Below are 19,778 nucleotides of genomic sequence, written 5' to 3' on the forward strand. Positions count from 1 at the left end.
AAAGAGGATTATGGTATACAGACCATGACTGTGAAAAATAGATGTGTGCAGAGAAAGAGAAAAAAAATCCCATCTTTCTCTCCGTCTAGCGTTCTCTCTCTGGTTCGACAGAGATAGTGGGGATAAAAGCTGGATTCCTGGATCAGGGTTCACCCTAATATTGTCATCCCGGGGAGCTTAGAGGCCGAGCGGCCGTATCGCAGTCTCGCTGATCACGGACGTCAGCTTTTAGCCAAACCTTACACATAGACATGTATGATCTATCCGACGCGGGGGAGGAAAATGGAGCGTGTCGGGCTTCATAGGAGCTGAAAGGCTGATAAAACTCAACATTGACAGCACGTCGCCAAAGACTCCAGCATCGTAAGCTCACTGTGAAGGCCGCACACAGGAAACTCAAGAGGCATGGTGAGATATTTATTTCTCTGTTTCGAGCTCGATCTTATCAAAGTTGAGAGTGAACTTTATTTTTTATTTTTTTTGGGGGGGGGGGGGGGTTGTTTAAACTTCTTGTTAAGTGGTTTTATTATAACTAGAAAAAAATCATACTGCAGAAGGTTATGTTGAATAATTGATTTATTTTTCACTATTTATCTCTCAAAGACAAACTACTGCAAGGGCTCAAAAGCCTAAATGTGCTATGCACTTTATCAATTCATTTTTAGACATTGCTTCACAAATTAGTTTGCTTTTTTTCTCTTTTCTGTCTTCATAGAGTAAAATGTCATTAATAAAACAAATGAAAAGTTGAGTAAATGTCATCAACAAGTCAAAACTTAAGTGCTTTGTGGCAGTTTTAACATGACATAATCTTCCCATTCAAATGCATCAACAAATCAAATAAATTTGTGTTTCTTTCAGTTCACATTGTACGGTATGTCTATATAAATCATTTCCCCATAGAACAACATGTTGAATTATATAAGAAAGCATATGAAGGTGGATGAAAGAGTCACAAGCCAAGTCAATGAATATAAAACTTGTTGGCATTGTAAGTAATGGTGTAATACAACTTTATGTTTCAGCAAGGCTGTGGTTAATGTGTGGTTAGGTTTAGGCTCAAAAAGCATTGGGATATGGCCTGTTTGTCTTAAAATGCCAGGTTTTAGGGGTGTAGTCTCGGCTGGAAAAGCAGCTATGTTTCAGTTAAAGTTGCTTTTTGTGATACTATAGAAAGTGGAAAAAAACCCACGTTTGGGATCTTAAAAAAACCACAGGAAACAAAGTGATGAATCACTAAAATTGGTTTTGTTGTTTGCTAGTCTCGAATCATGGTTGCAGCTCAGCATCAGGTGACACCCCCTTCCCATCCCCATCCCCTACACCGCCCAATTACATGTTACACATCACTCCACTCATCTAAAAATTAACTCAAAACCGTTCTTTTGAAAAAGCCAACAATACCTGTCTCCCACTGCCTCTCCAAATCTGAACTCTTTTATCCTCTATATTTTGTTTTTGTTTTATGTTCTTTGTATTTGCATTTGTTCTTCTGAATCATGTTAACGTCTTTTAGTATTTTGTAATCTTTATTTTGTATTTGGTTGTTTTTTTGTCGTTGTTTTTTGCATTTCATGTGTCTCTGAGTACTTAGAAAAGCACTACATAAGTCCCATCTTTTGCTATTATTGTTTTAGAAACATTTTACATTAGACTTGCAAATGTAACATATGCATGGTTTGCAGAAACGCCTGCATTTTGTTTTGGTGACTGGTCTTCACAAGCCTTCAGGAGGAAAAAAGTAAGGAAAAAAGTAAATGGAGCAAGGTAATGACAAGGGTAGTTGCACCAGTTCTGACATATTTCTGCTGTCGAAGAAAATATTTTTCAGCTTCAGTTTTGTGGCTGGTTCAGATATGTTTTCTTCACAGTGCAGTGGAGACGGAAGTCCACAGAAAAGGTGTAAAACAAGGTTTATATATTCTAGAATCTAAGGTTAGGCTAAAACAGTGGGTTGTGGGCTGAGCTAATCAAGAAATGACTGGCAACAAGAATGAATAAAGCCTAATTTCCACTGTTCAAAAAATCCACTATCACCCACTATTATGTGGATTTTTTAATGCAATGGGAAAGTGTAATATTGGCATTTACACCCAAGTTTAATGACTGCGGTAGACACAGGTATTTATTGGCTGCGGCTCTGATCAACATCGATGTAAACACAGCATTTAGGTGAACTTGCTAAATTCAGCTCCTTAACTAGCGAGATGCAATGACACGCCTCCACTAATTACCCTCCGTCTCCTCCCAAGCAGCTAAAATATTGATCAAAATAAGTGAAAAAGTAAGAGATATATAAAGAGTAATCACTGTAAAGCTTTCACAGACCGCTGTTCTTGCTGCTGTCTACCGTTCAGACAGACACACCAAAACAATCCACAAACACACACAGAAAGGCATACTTTCTTGTTGCATAGCTGTGTGCACAGCTCTGATTTTCTGGCAGTAGAAATGCAGTCTATCACCTTTTTTTAGCAGGTTAACCTGTGTTTGAAAAACCCACATGCACACACTAATTTTGTTGGGAAAGGTTGTAAGTCACTCTTGGTTCCCTCATCGATTTAACACCTCAAAGACTATATTCCTGAATGAGCAGCTAAAACAAGTGCACAAAGTGGTCTGTTGCTCAATGTTAAACAGTTTGTAAGTTAATCAGAAGAGCAGGAGGGATGATATTACATTAAGATAAAACTAAAATATAAAACATATTCTTCTCTACTAACATCCACATTACTATGTCTATGTCTGCAGTATCAGAAAGGTTTATTTGCCGTTATCAGCTTGTTTTGCCTCATCACACTGCACTCTTGGATACCTGCTTAGGATGACACCCATTATGGTTATTATAACTATGAAACAATGGAAGTATAGAATGTCGAGGAAGCATTATGAGTTGGCAATGGTGCCAAAAAACAGAACAAAACATAAAAAAAAAAAAAAAGGAGGCAATTGAAACAACACACATGCATATCAGAGGTTCAGGTACAGTGCCTCCCATGAATGGGCTGTTAGTGTGAGTGTCAGCAGTAGCTGGATGACTCCATGCATGTAGGCAGTATCTTATCATCTGGGGCAGCTTTACTACCACATCTACTCACTGTTAAGAAGCAAGGGTCAGCGAATCTCTAAATCATTTATTCTATACTGCTGCATTACCAAGGCTAACAGAGCACAGCCATGAACTGTAACTGAGTGCAAATCAGCGCCAAACTGCATCTTCTCTTTGTGTTAGCAGTTCCACCCTGCAGCCACAGATACTGTGCTTCTGTACGTATGTGTGTGTCCATCAGTTTGCCTCTTTGTGTGGACTGAATGCTCTTGCAAGGGTATAAAAGATGAAAGAAATTCTCCAAACTGTGTTCATTTTGTTGGTATCACATTAATCTGATGGTTTATGAGTCTTATGAATTTAAGTGAGAGTTAACCCTTTGAAACCTGAGCAAACTGCCTTGACTTCTTTCAAAAGAATGGGAAGACAGCAATGAGCAATGAAAGAATAAGCGGCCTAAAAATTAGGAAGAAATTAGTAAAAAGTATCAGAAAATAACCAGAAAATTTGTAAAAATAAATAAATGAATTTGGTAGACTGAAATCTGAGTAACAGTTGAACCTTTAAAACTTTGAAATTCTTTCAAAAACGTGAAGAAACTTAGCAAGAAATTGTTTTTTGTTTTTTGTTTTTTTTAAGTACAAGAAAATAACCTAAAAATTAGTGTAAATAAACAAAAAAATAAAGATGTTAAAATGATGTGGAAAAAAATGCTTTAAATTGTAATACCTCTATAACATCATTTTAAATGTATAATCATGAAAAACTTTATTTATAAAGTTTTCCCTAGCTTTTTTCTTCTTCTTTTAGGGATTTTCCCTGCTTTTAAAAATAATTGTCTAAATATACTCATATTTAATACTATGTTGCTCATTGCCCTTTTCCCATGTTTTTTTTTTTTTTTTTTTTCAAAAAAATCTAGCTAATTTGTTTAGAGTTAAAAGGTTAAAATACTTGCAAAAGGCATCTGAGAGCAGCACAAGGGAAGTGATGTCTCTCCAGGTTTCAAAGGGTTAAAGAACATGAGGTAAAAATAGTCAGTCTTCAGATACTCCAAATTAAACTTGCTTGTGCTTTGTTTTCACCTGCATCTGTGTATGCACATTTGTACTTCCTGTATCTCAACATGTCCGCATTGGAGTCACGGTGCGTGTGTGTGCGTGTGTGTGTGTGTGTGGGAGAGGGAGGGAGAGCCCTGCCCTGCCACCTCACCACTGTTGGCGAACTAATCATTCTTCCTGCCTCGCTCTTTGTGATTGCCAGCCCATCCCTGCACTGCAGCTAAATTGAATCAATTAAAATCTTTCTTGTAGATGGCTGCTGTTGCTTCCACACGATTAGGCTTTGATCAAGAAACACACAAATAAATAAATAAGCCAGTGGAAAGGGAATAGAAAAGGAATGAACTCAATTAAGCAGTCAGTGAAGGGACGTGCCTGTCTGCGGCTGTCACTGACACTGTGTGGATTCAAATGCACTGTATTTGTTTGTGAGGGGGTCCACACAAACTGAAATGATGACGTCATGACAGAATGCATTTGTTTCTCCATTTGTATGTGTGTGTGCGTGCGTGCGCGCATGTTCTCTGTATAGGCCTGGCATAATTTTTATAAGACACATTATTACATAAACTAATAATTAACTAGAACTAGTAATTATTACCCATCAATTAAAAACTTTCAGCAGTTATACTTTACATTAAGTACCATTCAGAGGACTCTATAACTTATACAGTCTTCAACATTTTAAACATATGCATTATGCTTATAAAATCACAATCTCATCTGCTATAATGCATGAATACTATTGACCAGACAAAGTCCAGACTCCAAATCTGGACTGAACGGCAAGTCAATCCGGATCCAGCCCACACCTTGTATTAGGAATGCATTTTTTTTTTTTTTTATACTTATCAATAAATTGTTCGTTTTGTAAAATAAAATCTATTTGGAGATCATTACAGCGACCATGGCCCAAACATTAAGCCTTCAAAGCAATTATTTCCCTGTTTGACATTGTTGTAAATTAACAGCAGGCCAGCGTATGCCGTTAAATCATCAAGTGTCAAAGTTCAAGGGCAACAAGCAGGCGTCCGTTCAAATTAGCAAGTTGGTTAATAATTAACAGGCGTTTTCGCTATGTCCTGTGGGCCCGAGACAGCAAGACTTCAGCATCCTCTGTCACTGAACATTACGTCGCCAATGCAGTGACAATGTCACTATCTAAATGTGCAAAGGAAAGAGAAGTTGACCAAGAAAACTGCACAGCACAGACATTTCAAACAGCAATATCCTCAGAATACAGAAGTGAGGACAACAACACTTTGACAGTTAAATCTTCCAATGAATCAACAAACAAGTTGGAATCTAATTTGTATCTTTCTGACACTTGAATGTAATTGCTTTAGAGTTAGAGTTGCTTTGGTTTAAGCAACTGATTGCAGTCAAACAGTGGTATTTTTTGCACTCAGCTTGAATGTATTTTGTCTCAGACTGCCTTACACTTGATGGTACATTAGCCTTTGGCCTTAAATGCATGTCAGATTCGGACCTTTGAATATTGAGGTTGAGAACTCCTTATATAGACTGTATATAATAATGGACGTAGCAAGCATAACATCACCCTTTGGTTTATGTATCTTGTAACCTTAAGTTTTGCATTTTGGCTGTCGTCATCTTGGTTTTTTGGAGCCATAAGTGATCATATTTGGACATGAGGCTGGAGCTGTGGAGGAGAGAGGGGGTGATATGACTGAGAAGTATTTTTTTCACAGACATCACACTTTAGTGCCACTACAAAGTCCCTTCATCATACAGCCCTTGTATGTTTAAAAAGAACCAAAGGACAGCAGCAAAAAAAAAAGAAAAAAAGGAGAGGAGAGGAGAGGATTATTAGAAAATTATCCAGAAATATAGGAAAATGTTCCAAAAGCTATATTCATAATTATAATAATTTTATATTAAGATTCTTTTACAGAAATGATACATGAAAACATATAGTTTTTCAGCATATTTTAAGGTAATGTTCTTGTTTGTTTCTGTTTTTACCTTAGTTTTATTTTTAAATTTTTGATTTTTTTAATTTCAGGCAATTTTCTTTTAATTATTTTTTTTTTTTTGCTTATTTCTTTTGTTAATTTGCTTGTTGCCTTCTCCCCATGTTTTTGAAAGAAATCAATCATTTGCTCAAGTTTCAATGTGTCAATAATGTGTAAAAGGGTGAGTTGTATAAAAAAAAAAAAAAATCAGCCCCCACGCAGTTGTCATGAATGTTGTAAACTTGTTTATCTATGCTGTAAAGTTAAGACTTTCAACATTGAGGTCTAAGAAGAATGACTCACTTTTGGAGCCGCTGCAGTTTTTCACACTCCTGTGTTGGCTTGGGTTGCTGCTTGAAATACATGACAGTCATGTTAATGTAGATTTCTGAGTAGTGTGCATTCACAGTGATCTGATTGTAGTGTCATGAAAATTGTGCGTGGGGTTAACATACCCTCATTATAGCTCAACATACTTTGCATGTTTATCAAAAGAGCAGTGTTGACATAATTCCCTCCTGCAGCCTGTCACAGGAGCGAGTACTTTACCCCAGGGGTTCACAGTGTACGTGTGGCCTGAATGCCTCTCCTACGGAAATGAAGTGTAGCTCTGACTGACACTGGTGCTTATGTGCAGCCCATTTGGCCGCAGAGTGGGACAATGGTGAGAATAAGAACATTGAGGAGGAGATGTGTGAGCGTGGGGGGGATGGAGGCTCACGGTTTGGGTTGGTGGGTGGATGTGGGTTACTCCCTGGACGCCTGCAGCAGGTAATGGAGCTTTTAGCATGGAAATCAGAAGAAGAGAGGGGTGGTGATGGTGGTGGTGGGGAGGGGGCATTGGACATGAAATTGCTCTAAAAGACCAGCGCTCCCCTGTGGGTATTCTCCAGGTGCCTTGTCTCGTTAGAGCATTCATATATCGCTTGTGCTGGATCTTTTTACAGCCGCAGTGACCACAAGTACCTGAGAGAGTTAATTGAACATGGGAAAACAGGTGGGGGTGTATTGAGGTAATCAGACTGATGCTGTGATTAAGGGGAAGTAGTTTTATTGTGAAGCAGGTTGGTTTCCTGATATTATGTGGGCCATTGTGAGGACTTAGACAATAATGCTTACTAATTTATTATATCAGCTTTCATTAAAAGACCATAGATGTGAAGCATGGATTAATACTTGAATTTTCATCGCTGTAAGGCAAGGCAAGGCAGCATTATTCATATAGCACATTTCAGGGTACTACAAAGTGCTTTACAGAGTAATAAAATATGAAAACATAATAAAATATACACATTTACAATAAAAGACATCAGAGATAAGATGTAAAAGTTAAATCAGTTACTAAATTATTTTAAAATTTTAAAATAAAAGAAACACCATTAAAAATATCAAATGTGCTGACAAGAGGTGCAAAGATAAAACGATTGTTTAAAATCATATAAAAACCAGAAGAATAAGTATGCAGTCATTATCAGGTGGAGTATGGGTATATTACAGTTGGGACAAACGTCTATATGGGACAGGCTTTTATTTCCATTCACACAAAACTCAGCAGAGATGGGAAACAGACTACTTATTTATATAACACAATGAAACCTGGGCAAATTGGCTTTATTTTTATTTTTTATCATTTTAATTTTATTTCATTTGTTTGTTTATATGTTTATTTAAAAACATTGGAAGAAGGTAATGAGCAACAAAAGAATGAATTATCTGAAAATTTGTCAAAAAACCTAAATTGGTGTAACAGCCTCTACATCTGATGAAGCATCAGATAGCAAAAAGATACAAATAAAAAAGAAATAGCAATCAATATTTCACACCTTTGTATTATTTATTGTCTGTAGCAAATAGCCCTAAAAACATAAATAACTGTGAGCGATTATCGCTTATTTTAAAGCCTCATCTGGGCAATGTATCCTCCAGGATAGACATTTTAATACCTAATGATCAGTTGTGATCATGCAAATCATTATTTTTCAAAAAGAACATTTAAAATCATCCTTTAAAAAAAAAAACTTTCACTCCCTCGAAAATATAATAATGCAAGAAATCAGCAACACGCATCTCATGGCCATCGACTTAATTCATGTAAGATTACATTTAAAACCTTGATACCAAAAATGAGTATACTTTTGGATGTTGGCATGAAGTCACATGACCTGAATAGCTGACCCATCTCCACAAATCTTCAGAAAAATTTGATCGTATTCACTCCCCTGGTTGGCCCATCAGTGGTGATGTGAGTTATTATTGTACATTTCCACTTTCATAAGTCAGAACTGATCTCCATTTGTACAGAATGTATAATGGGTTATGCAGGGTGGAAAAATACATCATAATGTGTTATGTTTTTGTATCAGCATTAGCAGCGTAATCATATGTGGAAATATAGTGTGTGAAACTTAGATGTAGGGAAAAGAAGGGCTGAAGGAGTTCTTTTGATCTTTATTGTTGTGTCTTTATGCTCTAAAAAATAGAAACCTGCGTACAACATCTGATTTGTCAGGGCGAACTGAGAGGATTACACAAGTTATTAATTTCCTCCAGTACTTTCTTACAGTTCTTTATTCCTTTGCTTTGAGAAAACAAACCCATTTGACTCTGAACAAACAAAGAGCTGTTTCCATGACACATGACTCTCTCCTCACCCTCCTACTGTAAGTTCTATTTGAGGCTGGATCATAGATTTAGCTATGTCTCTCCAAAATGAGTCTGTCTGTGTTATATTTAGCGTATCCGCACTTTAAGTGGCTCTACAGGGCAATAACTCTTGTTTTATTGCAGCAAATTATCAAACAGCCAGGCTTGTTGGTTTTCCTTGTACAAGGGGAGAAATATGCCTCGTTATCTACTGGCATTCATGCTCGAGCGCTCCAAAAGTAGATTTTTGTTTATTTTATTTTAATCATGGAGATCAAAAAGAAAATAAGTTGGGAAAAAAACATAGCTCTGTCCCTGGTGGTCCTCATTTTTTTCATTTTATGAGGGATAATTCATTGCAAACCTATTAACGTAAAATATTTTCCAAATGAGCAAAATAAGACTTAGTATCTGCTCAGAGATCCATTTCAAGTCATGGTGGTGTCAACTTTTCTGCTCTGTTTGAATGTTTCATGTCTGTCAAGTCGGCATTTTTATAAAAATGTAGGAAAAATCAATAAAAGGGGTGGTAATTGCTGCTGATAATTTCATAGTTACACTTTATTAGTAACAACATAACAGAGAGAGAGGAGATTTGTGAGATTTTTTAAACGTTGTCTTCATTAACTCATTGAAACCTGTCATTTTATGTTTAAACATTAATAATGATAACCAAACAATCAGGAAAAATCAGAAAATATTGGAAATTGGAAATTTGCTAGAGAGAGAGAGAGGTGGGGTGGAGGGGTTAATAAAAAGTTATTAAAATAGGGAAATATATATATATATATATATATATATATATATATATATATACATATCCTTTTGTCAGGTCATTTCCTGTTTGTTTTTTTTCTTGTCTTTTTTGTGCTACTTTTCACCTTTTTTGTAACTTTTTATTAATGTCTTGCTAATATTTGGTCATTTCTTGTGAAGTTACTCATTGTCCTCTCTCCCTGTCTTTGAATGAAATCAAGCCAGTTTTCTCAGTTTTTTAAAGGGTTGAAAGGATACCTTGCCAATTTTCAACCAGCTGTATATCATAACAGTGTATAGTGCAGGCCTTCTCAACTTTGGACAGGGGCCACATTCACGTAATGACAAGAGTCCAAGGGCAAGTTAATAAACATTTATAATTTTATCAGTACATATAATAAATGAATTGCCTGTTTTCAAATGTTCAATGTTTGCTGTCATCACTTCTCTACTAATTCATCAGCAGCAGTCCTGCACAGGTCAGGTGTGCACAGGGGTGTTTCTAGTAGAGTAAGACATTGGGGCTTTAGCCTGGACCTCTGTGGGGGGATCATGGGATCATGGGATCATGGGATCATGGGATCCCCCCCCCCCCTTTTTTTTTTTGTAAACAAGCTGTATTTGGATGCTTTTTCTGCATTTTGGTACATTTTGTACATTCCAAGTACAGAAAAAAATTCCATTGTGATTGAATTTACTGTATTTAATTGAATTTACTGACACACTGTGGAGAGATAATATAAAGGCCCAGCATGATGTAGCACCTGTACGGAGCATGTTGTATGAACCACTAAACTAAAATACTGGTGATTTACAGTGGTGTATTTAACATGGAATTTTGACAGTGAGTGCTTTTGTATCAGTGTTGAATCCCTCGGTTTCGGATGGTTGTCCATTTTGCTCAGTGAGAGAGATCATTGTCTCTGTGTGTGTCTTGGTGTTTTGGGCATGGAGGCCTTCAGCGATTAGCATGTGCCTTACTGTGCTGCCACCAAGTCCAGCTTCAGGTGTTCTGCGGTCACTCAAGGGTTTTTGACCACCTGGCTCCTCAGGAATCAGAAATCTGGTGACAGTTGCTGATAGCTTCCTCTTTCTGCCATGTGCAGGTAGTGTAGCCAGTGTTTTTTTTTTTTTTTTTACCATAACTTTTGAACTATGCTTCTATCTCTAGGAACATTCAGTGCCTTTGCTATCTTGTTGTATCCTTTTCCTTGTTTGTGCAAGGCAATGATCTCTTCTCTTAACTTTCGGGACAATTCTCTTGACTTTGCCATTTTTCTAACATGCACCCAAATGTCACCATCAACAAACCCCAAGACAGTCCAGTAACTCAAACACACCTGATGCAGCTAATGAAGCCCTTGATTAGTTGCATCAGGTGTGCTTGGGACAACACCTGATTTGCAAATGTGTGCTCCTATGAGGGATTCTATTCAGGGGGTTGAATAATTTTGAGACTGCAGAAGTCAGTAAAAGTGATGTTTTTCTGTGTGGAATTTGGAGAATCCACCTGTAACATTATTTGTGTTGAGCTATTTAAATTATTCTTGTTTGTTTATTTCAAACAGCTGAAAGTTTGTAAGTTTTGCCAATAAGCCTAGTTTGCAATGGAGGTTGAATCATTTTGACTGTAACTGTATTTTTTTGCTTGTATTTTTTACTTTTTTGTAGTAAGTGATCTTTTGTACCTTACTTGTATATGTAATCTCAAAATTCTAATTTATTTGCTTCAAACGACATTCTTATGTTCACTTGTGTACATCATCTTTTTATACAAAGAGATTTCCCTTTTTATCAAAAAGCTGCAGTACCTCTTGTGATTCATTTATTTTGTATATGCAGTCCAGTTGTTAGTGGGTGAAATATTATTATGACTACTTAAGCCTTCTTCTGAAGTCACTACTGACAATAAAAAAAGTCCAATAAGACTGACATGTCCTCTGTCCTCTGTTCTCTGTCCTTGTGTAGGGTTCCTAAGTACAGGTGACCAGGCAGCCAAAGGGAATTACGGTTTGCTGGACCAGATCCAGGCTCTGCGTTGGACCAGTGAGAACATCGCGGCCTTTGGCGGCGACCCTTTACGTATCACTGTGTTTGGCTCAGGCGCCGGAGCTTCCTGTGTCAACCTGCTCACACTGTCTCACTACTCCGAGGGAAACCGCTGGAGCAACTCTACCAAAGGTACAAATCACAAGTCACTTGGGAAATCATGTGGGATCCTCATGTATATTTGAGTGTGCATGCATCACTGTATGTGCACCTTAGTAGTGTGTGACCATGTGAGAGCTTCGTAAGGAAACACACCACAGTTTAGCTCTACACATGCTGTGTTTATTATGCGTTTGACTTCAGCTGTCATGTCAAATCTGGTGTGCATACAATCACTAAACCGAAGGCCTTTGGACTAGTTATAATGTTTTGAAGGCAGGTGGACACACACCTATATACAGTATAAACACGCACTTACTGGAGACATAAAGCACTGTCCTGCAGAAGACTGAGCTCACTCCATGATTGTTTGTTTTTTTTTCCAGCCAGAAATAGCATTATATATTTTCAAATTAGTTGTTTAACATACTGCAATAAAGGAGACTAGGTGATGTGGTTTCTTAAGGTAAGCAGTGACGGTGGCCTGTCCACATGTTTTTTTACTAGGGTGGCCCAAGTGGGAGTTTGACATATGCAGGGGTGGCATGAAGTACGAGCGCTGCTGCGGGCACACGCGTTGACATAGCTTTAATTTACCATTTTTGTCTCCATTATCCATGCCTACTTTAATCACAAACATTGCAGTGTCTTACATTCTTGTTTACAGTTTAGTGTAAAAGATAAATAGACTACCAATAACAACACAACAGAGTGACACCACACGAATTCATTCAAGTTCCAAAAAAAAAATCCTATGAGAGCAACTTTTTAACAGTTGTATCAATTTATTTGTTTGTAAAATTAGTCAGGTTAGACATTACTCTGGCACAAGACAGCCTCTCAGGTTTAAGACTAAATTGCACTGTATAAACAAAAATTCAGTTTACTTGTTAACATTTCAGACTGGCTAGGCAGATAGCCAGTCATAATGGGGTGGCAGCTGGGGTGGCCAATTAGATTTCAACAGTGGCCCATGCCACCCCAGGCCACTCCCTAGACACGTCCCTGAGCAGTGAATTTGACCTGTTTTTGTAATGTGTGTATCTAATAACCCTTTCCCACCAAAATCAGCATGTGCATGCAAGTTTTTCAAACACAGGTAAACCTACTAAATATGAGCAAGTGGCTGCTTTCCCACTGCCATGTTTTCAATGGTTATTTCTTTTTTTTTTATATCTCTTACTCATTCAGTCTCTCTTTCAAACTTGGGGCAGACTTACTTGGAACAATGTTTTGGCACTGTTTAGGAAGAGATGGAGGGTAATTAGCTGCAGCACGTCATTGCATCTCGCCCGGAGTGGAGCTGAAATTACCGTGTTCATTTGGGTGTTGTGATTTCAATGATACCGATCTGAGCCGGAGGCAATAAAAACTTGTAAATACTGCAGTTCTTTGACCTGCGTGTGAATCCCAATCATGCGCATTCTCATTGCATGAAAAAGACAGATTTTAGTAGTTGTTTTTTTTTTTGTGCAATGGGAGTGAGGCTTAACAGTGTAGGTTTCAGTCAGATGCATTCAAAACAAAAACAGTGCCACCTAAATTTAGTTGAATAAATTTTGCATTTGATAAGTATGATTTTAAAAGAAATTGTGCTACCTATTATCATTGCTGCTTCATGTAGAGAATGAAAATTCAGTCAGTATCTACTCACCCTCATGCCGATGGAAAGTCAGGTGAATTTAGTCTCATCTCTTTCTCTTCTTTTTTTACTTGTTTTCTGGTAATTTTCTTGTAATTTTTGACAAATTTCTTGCTGATTTTTGGCTCTTCCCATGATTTTTTTGTGAAATCAAGCCGATTTGCTCTGGTTTCAAAAGGTTAAACTTTGCCTCACTTCATCTCAGGCTTCTCCCTGATCCTATTTCCTGTTTTATTAGGTGCAGCTTTGTCATTGTGTGTGCTTGTGAGCATTATGTTATTTTAAGTCTAAAAAGGATGTCTATGTCAGAATCATAATGTGTCGCTTCTCTGCTGCTGTTTTTGTCTGCAGGGCTGTTCCAGAGGGCCATAGCCCAAAGTGGCACTGCTCTGTCCAGCTGGGCTGTTAGTTTTCAGCCAGCTAAGTACGCGCGGATGCTGGCCCGTAAGGTGGGCTGTAACCTGGAGGACACTGTGGAGCTGGTGGGATGCCTCCAGAGGAAACATTACAAAGAGCTGGTGGATCAAGACATCCAGCCAGCTCGCTACCACATTGCCTTCGGACCTGTTATTGATGGAGATGTTATACCTGATGACCCTCAGATACTCATGGAGCAAGGTATCAGATTACTTTGCTTATCCCTTTAAAATCTGGATAGAGAGGGAATTATTAGAAAGCTATCATGAAAATAGGGAAACATTTACTGATCATTACATTTCTAAATATTGGATTTTTTTTACTCACTGACTTCTTTCTATGCTTTTGAAAGAAATCAAGTCAGTTTGATCAGTTTTCAAAGGGTTAAAAGCCAGCATTGTTCTTACTCTATATTTGTACTTTTTATCAACTATCTGCACCATCTTTTTTTAAGGTGAGTTCCTCAATTACGACATCATGCTGGGAGTTAACCAGGGTGAGGGCCTGAAGTTCGTGGAGCTCATCGTGGACAATGAAAATGGTGTCCAGGCTAACGACTTTGACTACGCGGTGTCCAGCTTTGTGGATGACCTGTACGGCTACCCAGAGGGGAAAGACATCCTCCGAGAGACCATCAAGTTCATGTACACAGACTGGGCCGACAGGCACAACCCAGAGACCCGCCGGAAAACACTGCTGGCCCTTTTCACCGATCACCAGTGGGTGGCACCGGCTGTCGCCACCGCTGACCTGCACTCCAGCTTTGGGTCACCCACTTACTTCTACGCCTTCTACCACCACTGTCAGACAGAACAGGTGGGTGTCCGGCTGTCTGGATAATGTGACATGTCCTTTATCATATAGAGTATATGTCATGTTTAAAGGTGCTGCTGGTAACCATAGCATTTTTATATCAGCTCTTCATACTATAACATCTTTGATGCAGGGGTGGAGCCAGGCATTGTAAACATTTGGCGCTCAGCCCAGGGGTCATGCCCCCCCGATGAGATATTTTTTCCCATTTATGGAAGCTGTACACACATTTTTTTCAAGCCATTTGAGGTAATCAAATGCCTAAAAATCTGTACATTATTCAGTAAGAATATGAAAAATATAATCCGACAGAGCAGTGACACTCAATTTTTATCCCACCAACCATTTTGAATTCACAATGAAAATATATTTATTGATACTGGGATTTTTTCCTTTTTTTGGTACTTTGGATGTAATTCTGGTGCCAAGTGCCTGTTTGTCAAAGACATGCCTGGGGAAAATCCAAAAGAGTTATGGGCAAAGCCCCAAATTTCCTCAATTTCTAGAAACTGGTCTCTGGACTCCTGTCATTTAGCAAAAGTGGCCCCTGGGCAAAGCAAGTTCAGTATCCCTGCTGTAGAGCCCACATTCTTTTTTTTTTTTTAATCTAATTATTCTTTGACTGGCTTCAACATTGCATCTTTCTGTTGCCTAGTGACTTTGTATGCAATGGCACTATCTAAAATTGACATTTTGAACACACCTTGAATCTCCAAATGTACTAACAGATTCTTTGTATATGATTTGATTTTCTATAATTACTGCAATTTAACGAGAACACGAGTAAAAAGCAGGCGGCTACAGGCTACAAAATTTTAAAATAAGTTTCTTTGTGTCACAATTATTTGAGAACCCTCTTTATATTGGTGAAATACTTCTTAAATCCCGAGCAAATTGGTTTGATTTCTTTTAAAAACATGCATAGAAAGTGATGAGCAACTTAACAAGACTTGGCCAAAAATAAATAGGAAATTAGTAAAAAAAAAAACCAAAAGTAACAATAAAATTACAAACAACAAAATACCCCAAAAAATACAAAAAAATTATATATGTACATTTTAGTTTTTGACAAATAATTTTACATATATGGTTATAACAATTACACATATAGTTTTCAAGACATTTTTTCCCTATAATTTTTTAAAATTTTCTTCTTCTTTAGAACAAATTTTCAGGTCATTTTCATTTAACCTTTAGCTAACTTCTAGGAATCTGCATGTTTCATTGCCTCTTCGCAATGAAACATGCAAGTCGCTCATTGCCTCTTTTGCATATATTTTCAAAAGAAATCAAATAAATTTGCTTAGATTTCAAGGGTTAAGACTTTATTTAAGCAAATCTGAACTTGTACCCTCCACAAACAGCCATTGTACGACTGTACACATGTTTTCCCCGTCCAGCTGACAACACGCTTAGATGATTTCTGTACGGAGTGGGTTAGGGATCTGTATTTGTGACTGCTCGGATTCTGAACTGATCTCAGAGCTTATCAGGAACTCTTGTTCATCCTGTTTTCTCCATCCCTGAGTGGAGTATAAAATGAACATATTTTGTCAGCTCATGGGGACACGTCTTCTGTTCATTTTGCACCATCTAGAGCAAACTAAACTAGCACGTTTCTGCATCCTACTGACTTTGTATGCAATGGCCCTGCCTCTGAAATTAGCATTTTCTTTGGCTTGAACACACCTTGAATCTTTAAATGTACCAACAGAATCTTTGTACACAATTTTATTTTCTGTAATTACTGTAATCTAACGAGAACATCAGTGAAAAGCAGGCAGCCTGTAGCCGCCTCCACACAGTTTTAGAATACATTTTTTTTGTGTCACATTTGAGTGGAAATCTGCTCCTGTTTGTTTTAGAGCATGAAACTTAATTGCATTGTGACATGAAGGCAGATTGCGGTACAGTACAAAGAAAACATTTAATGGCACAGTACAAGGTTTAATTTTATTCAAATGACATTATTGTAAGTGACTAGCTTATGGCCAAAGAACTGACACTTTTTTGAGTTGTGACTTCCAAACTCCTTTCTACTAGTTTGGCTATTTTCTGCATATTTTGTTTTTTGCTTATACACAGCTACACTGACTAATTATGTAGCCCTGAAAGAAAGTGAGGAGTGGTGATTAAATCCCCTCATTTTCTTTGACATATTTTTCATTCAACAGACTTTGCGTAATGTGTATTTCAACATTTTAGTTTCAAATTCAGCTCAAAGCCGTCCTCTTCTGTCTGCGCCATTCCTTTATTTCCCCTTGTGTCTCTCCCTGTAACACAAAGAATAATGGGCCAGATATGGCAGGCAAAATAATATTAAAAACTTATCTCATTTCCCCTTTTCTCTCCCCAGAGGTATTGTATTTTCCCAGCTCTTTTGATCACCCTGCGTCTCTGTGTTTGCTCAAAACATCCCTGTGTCAGCAGCAAAAGTAATGCCTGTCACTGTCCTGTATCTGTCACATAAATGTAATAATAGTGATGTGATTGGAATCATCTGCTGTTCATTAGGTGCCACCGTGGGCAGACGCAGCACATGGAGATGAGATCCCGTATGTGTTTGGCCTGCCGATGATTGGACCCACAGAGCTGTTTCCCTGCAACTTCTCCAAGAATGACGTGATGCTCAGCGCCGTGGTCATGACCTACTGGACAAACTTCGCCAAGACAGGGTATGATGTGGCTCCCAAGGGCCAATACCACTCACTTTATATGTGTGATCTCTATAGACTGGGCCATAGTTACTTTCACAAAGTCAGTGTTCAAATGTGCTTGAAGCTGGTCTGAAAGTCCAGATTTATGTATTAAGAGCGCCAATTGAAGTTACAGACTTACTTTATACTCATGCTCTAAATTGCACAGAGTTTCTTTCACATTAATTAATTTATGGCAACCTGTGACAATTAAAACATCTGTCGCCACAAAGTGATGTAATATTTTGGGAGCTGGACCATTCATTAGTAGTTCAACAGTTAGTTAAATATTGCACCACTCTGGTGTAACAGAGAGTACTCTGGGCACAGACGGAACAGCAGAACAGCAGGCACAGTGAAAGTAAAACTTTAACCTTTACTGTGCTGGGTCTAAAAGTTTGCTTCTTTTCTTATTAATCTATCTTTGGAGGGGTAATCATTATTTTTATAGTATTATTATTAGGGTGGTCAAGCGATTTTAAAAAATAATCAAATTAATTACATGCTCTGTGATTCATTAATCTAAATTAATTGTATAGATCTTTTTTTCTGTGAAAGTACTTTAACTTAGTTCACATTTATCAGTACAAATTCCACTCATTTATGATGTCGCACAAGCTCCTGCATTGTCAACAACACAGTCCTGCAAATATTTCAAACAGAAATGCCTTGCGTAAACAACTGGTGGGATTCTGACAAAGGAGACGATGTCAGAGGACCTTTATTTTGAAACGGAAGCAAGGAAGCTTGAGTAAAACAGCCTTCTTTGTATTTCCTCATCTCTTTGAGAGAGAGAGACTTTTGAACTGAAGTAAAAGATGGTATAGAGTCAATATAATCATCAAAACACCATTTTCACCCCTGGCAGTTTGTGTCTGAAACACGTAGAAGGAGCTTGTCTTTCCATTATTGCTCCATAACACGCCTGCGTGGCCTTCAACTGGAAACAACGATGGCTAGTACGGTGGCTGCAATAAAAATAAAGCTGCTAATGTTTTAAACATCTAACACCATGCTTCTTGGAATGTTATCATGAGAGGAGAGGTCGCAGAACATCACTCAATGGAAATGCAGTCATCTCACAACTGTGTTCTATTAGCATTTCGAAAAATTCGCTAGTCTTGCACAAATCTGTAATGAAAACCCGCCTAATGGCGTTTTTTCCCATTGTCCTATCAGATGAATTGAGAGGCGGGCTCTCTGTGGTAGCCATGATAGCAAATGGTGGTGTACACAGCTTGCAAACAGCAAAAGTTAGCTCAAGTTCATTGTAGGCAAGCTCCAGCATATCTGACTTTAACTACTTTTTATTATGTTTCACCAAGCATAATGAGGACTTACAACTGACACCAGATTATTAAACTCCTAAAACAAGCCTTGAACGGACCATCATCCAGGCAGAGCTCCTCAACCAGCTGATGGAAGTCAGTACTCAGTACACAGATCTCTGTCTCTCTGTGTCCTATCCATTTTTTGTGCAGCTTTTAGGCTACACATCTGTGAGTTAGGGTTACAGCAAAAAAAGTGTTTATGTTGAAGACAGATTTGATGGTTGCCTAGTAACAACAAAAAAAAGACAGCAAGCTGCAAAACATGCTCTGTGTGATCAGGACCTATTTGCTATCTTTATCCTCTTTTTTAAATAATCTTTTAAAAGATAGCAACCATTAACTTCAGTCTGTCAGTGCACTTACATGCAATTAGGTAACTGGGTTACCGTCGGCTTTCTTCAGTAAGCTGATTTCTTAAATGTCATGTAACGGAAATCCTGGTTTATGTTATCGGGGCTGAGGATTACCTGGTTCCCCTGGTAGATTTCTCCTAGGGAGAAAGCAGTTTCCACTGAGGACACTGGGTTTAAAATCAGATTTTCTACAAGTATGCATGTGCATAACAAAGACTGCAGTCAGTGAATCAGTACATGATGTTAGAAAAAGTCTAATTATTGTGTAAGTCCAACTGAAATTGGACCACACTGAATTTCTACAAAAATCGGACTGACACACCCATTTAATACAGTTGGAAGTCGAGCTATTTTGTCATGTAGACACCTGAGTCGAACTTTAACTTGACTTGGCTTTCTGCACGTGGTTAGGGATAGGGACTGTTCATTACATATGAGGAGGGAAGGCATTAAAAAATATAAGTACTGAGGAGAAACTTGTGTGTGTTTTAATTCTGGCTTAGGTGAGGGACATACATCTTGAAAAAAAGTGTTTTATATTTACTTTAACTCAAAAAGTCACACTCCAGCCATCCCCCTTCTCTGAAAAATATACGTAGGACAGTCCTACAACACTAGTACAGAAGATAAATGATACTGAGCGATGTGGACGGGACAACAGCAAAATATATTTTAGGAGAATGAAAGGAGAGATTATTACAGAGAGCCATGCATGCTTGTATTTAAAATTAATGAATGAATAAATACATTCAAATACTGACTGAAACTGAAACTAACACAAAGAATCAAGTCAGTTTGCGCTGCTGAACGTTTAACCAGTTGTTGCATTCAGAAACATCATTTCATTCTATGAGGGAAGCCTCCGGCCTGCTTCCTGCACAGTGAAAATGGAG

At 38.0% G+C, this 19,778-nt stretch overlaps 1 protein-coding gene across 1 annotated transcript in view; it reads left to right on the plus strand.

Annotated features, from left to right (window-relative positions):
• nlgn1 (neuroligin 1) overlaps window positions 1–19,778 on the plus strand; it is a 400,692-nt gene that overhangs the window by 371,407 nt on the left and 9,507 nt on the right. The window contains exons 5-8 of the mRNA XM_042483820.1: window positions 11,454–11,666; window positions 13,627–13,893; window positions 14,147–14,508; window positions 17,020–17,180. Coding sequence (XP_042339754.1) covers window positions 11,454–11,666; window positions 13,627–13,893; window positions 14,147–14,508; window positions 17,020–17,180 — 1,003 coding nt within the window. The remainder of the gene's footprint in view (window positions 1–11,453; window positions 11,667–13,626; window positions 13,894–14,146; window positions 14,509–17,019; window positions 17,181–19,778) is intronic.

Source organism: Plectropomus leopardus, chromosome 3 (genome assembly GCF_008729295.1).
Source record: "Plectropomus leopardus isolate mb chromosome 3, YSFRI_Pleo_2.0, whole genome shotgun sequence".
In the NCBI taxonomy this organism is placed as follows: domain Eukaryota; kingdom Metazoa; phylum Chordata; class Actinopteri; order Perciformes; family Serranidae; genus Plectropomus; species Plectropomus leopardus.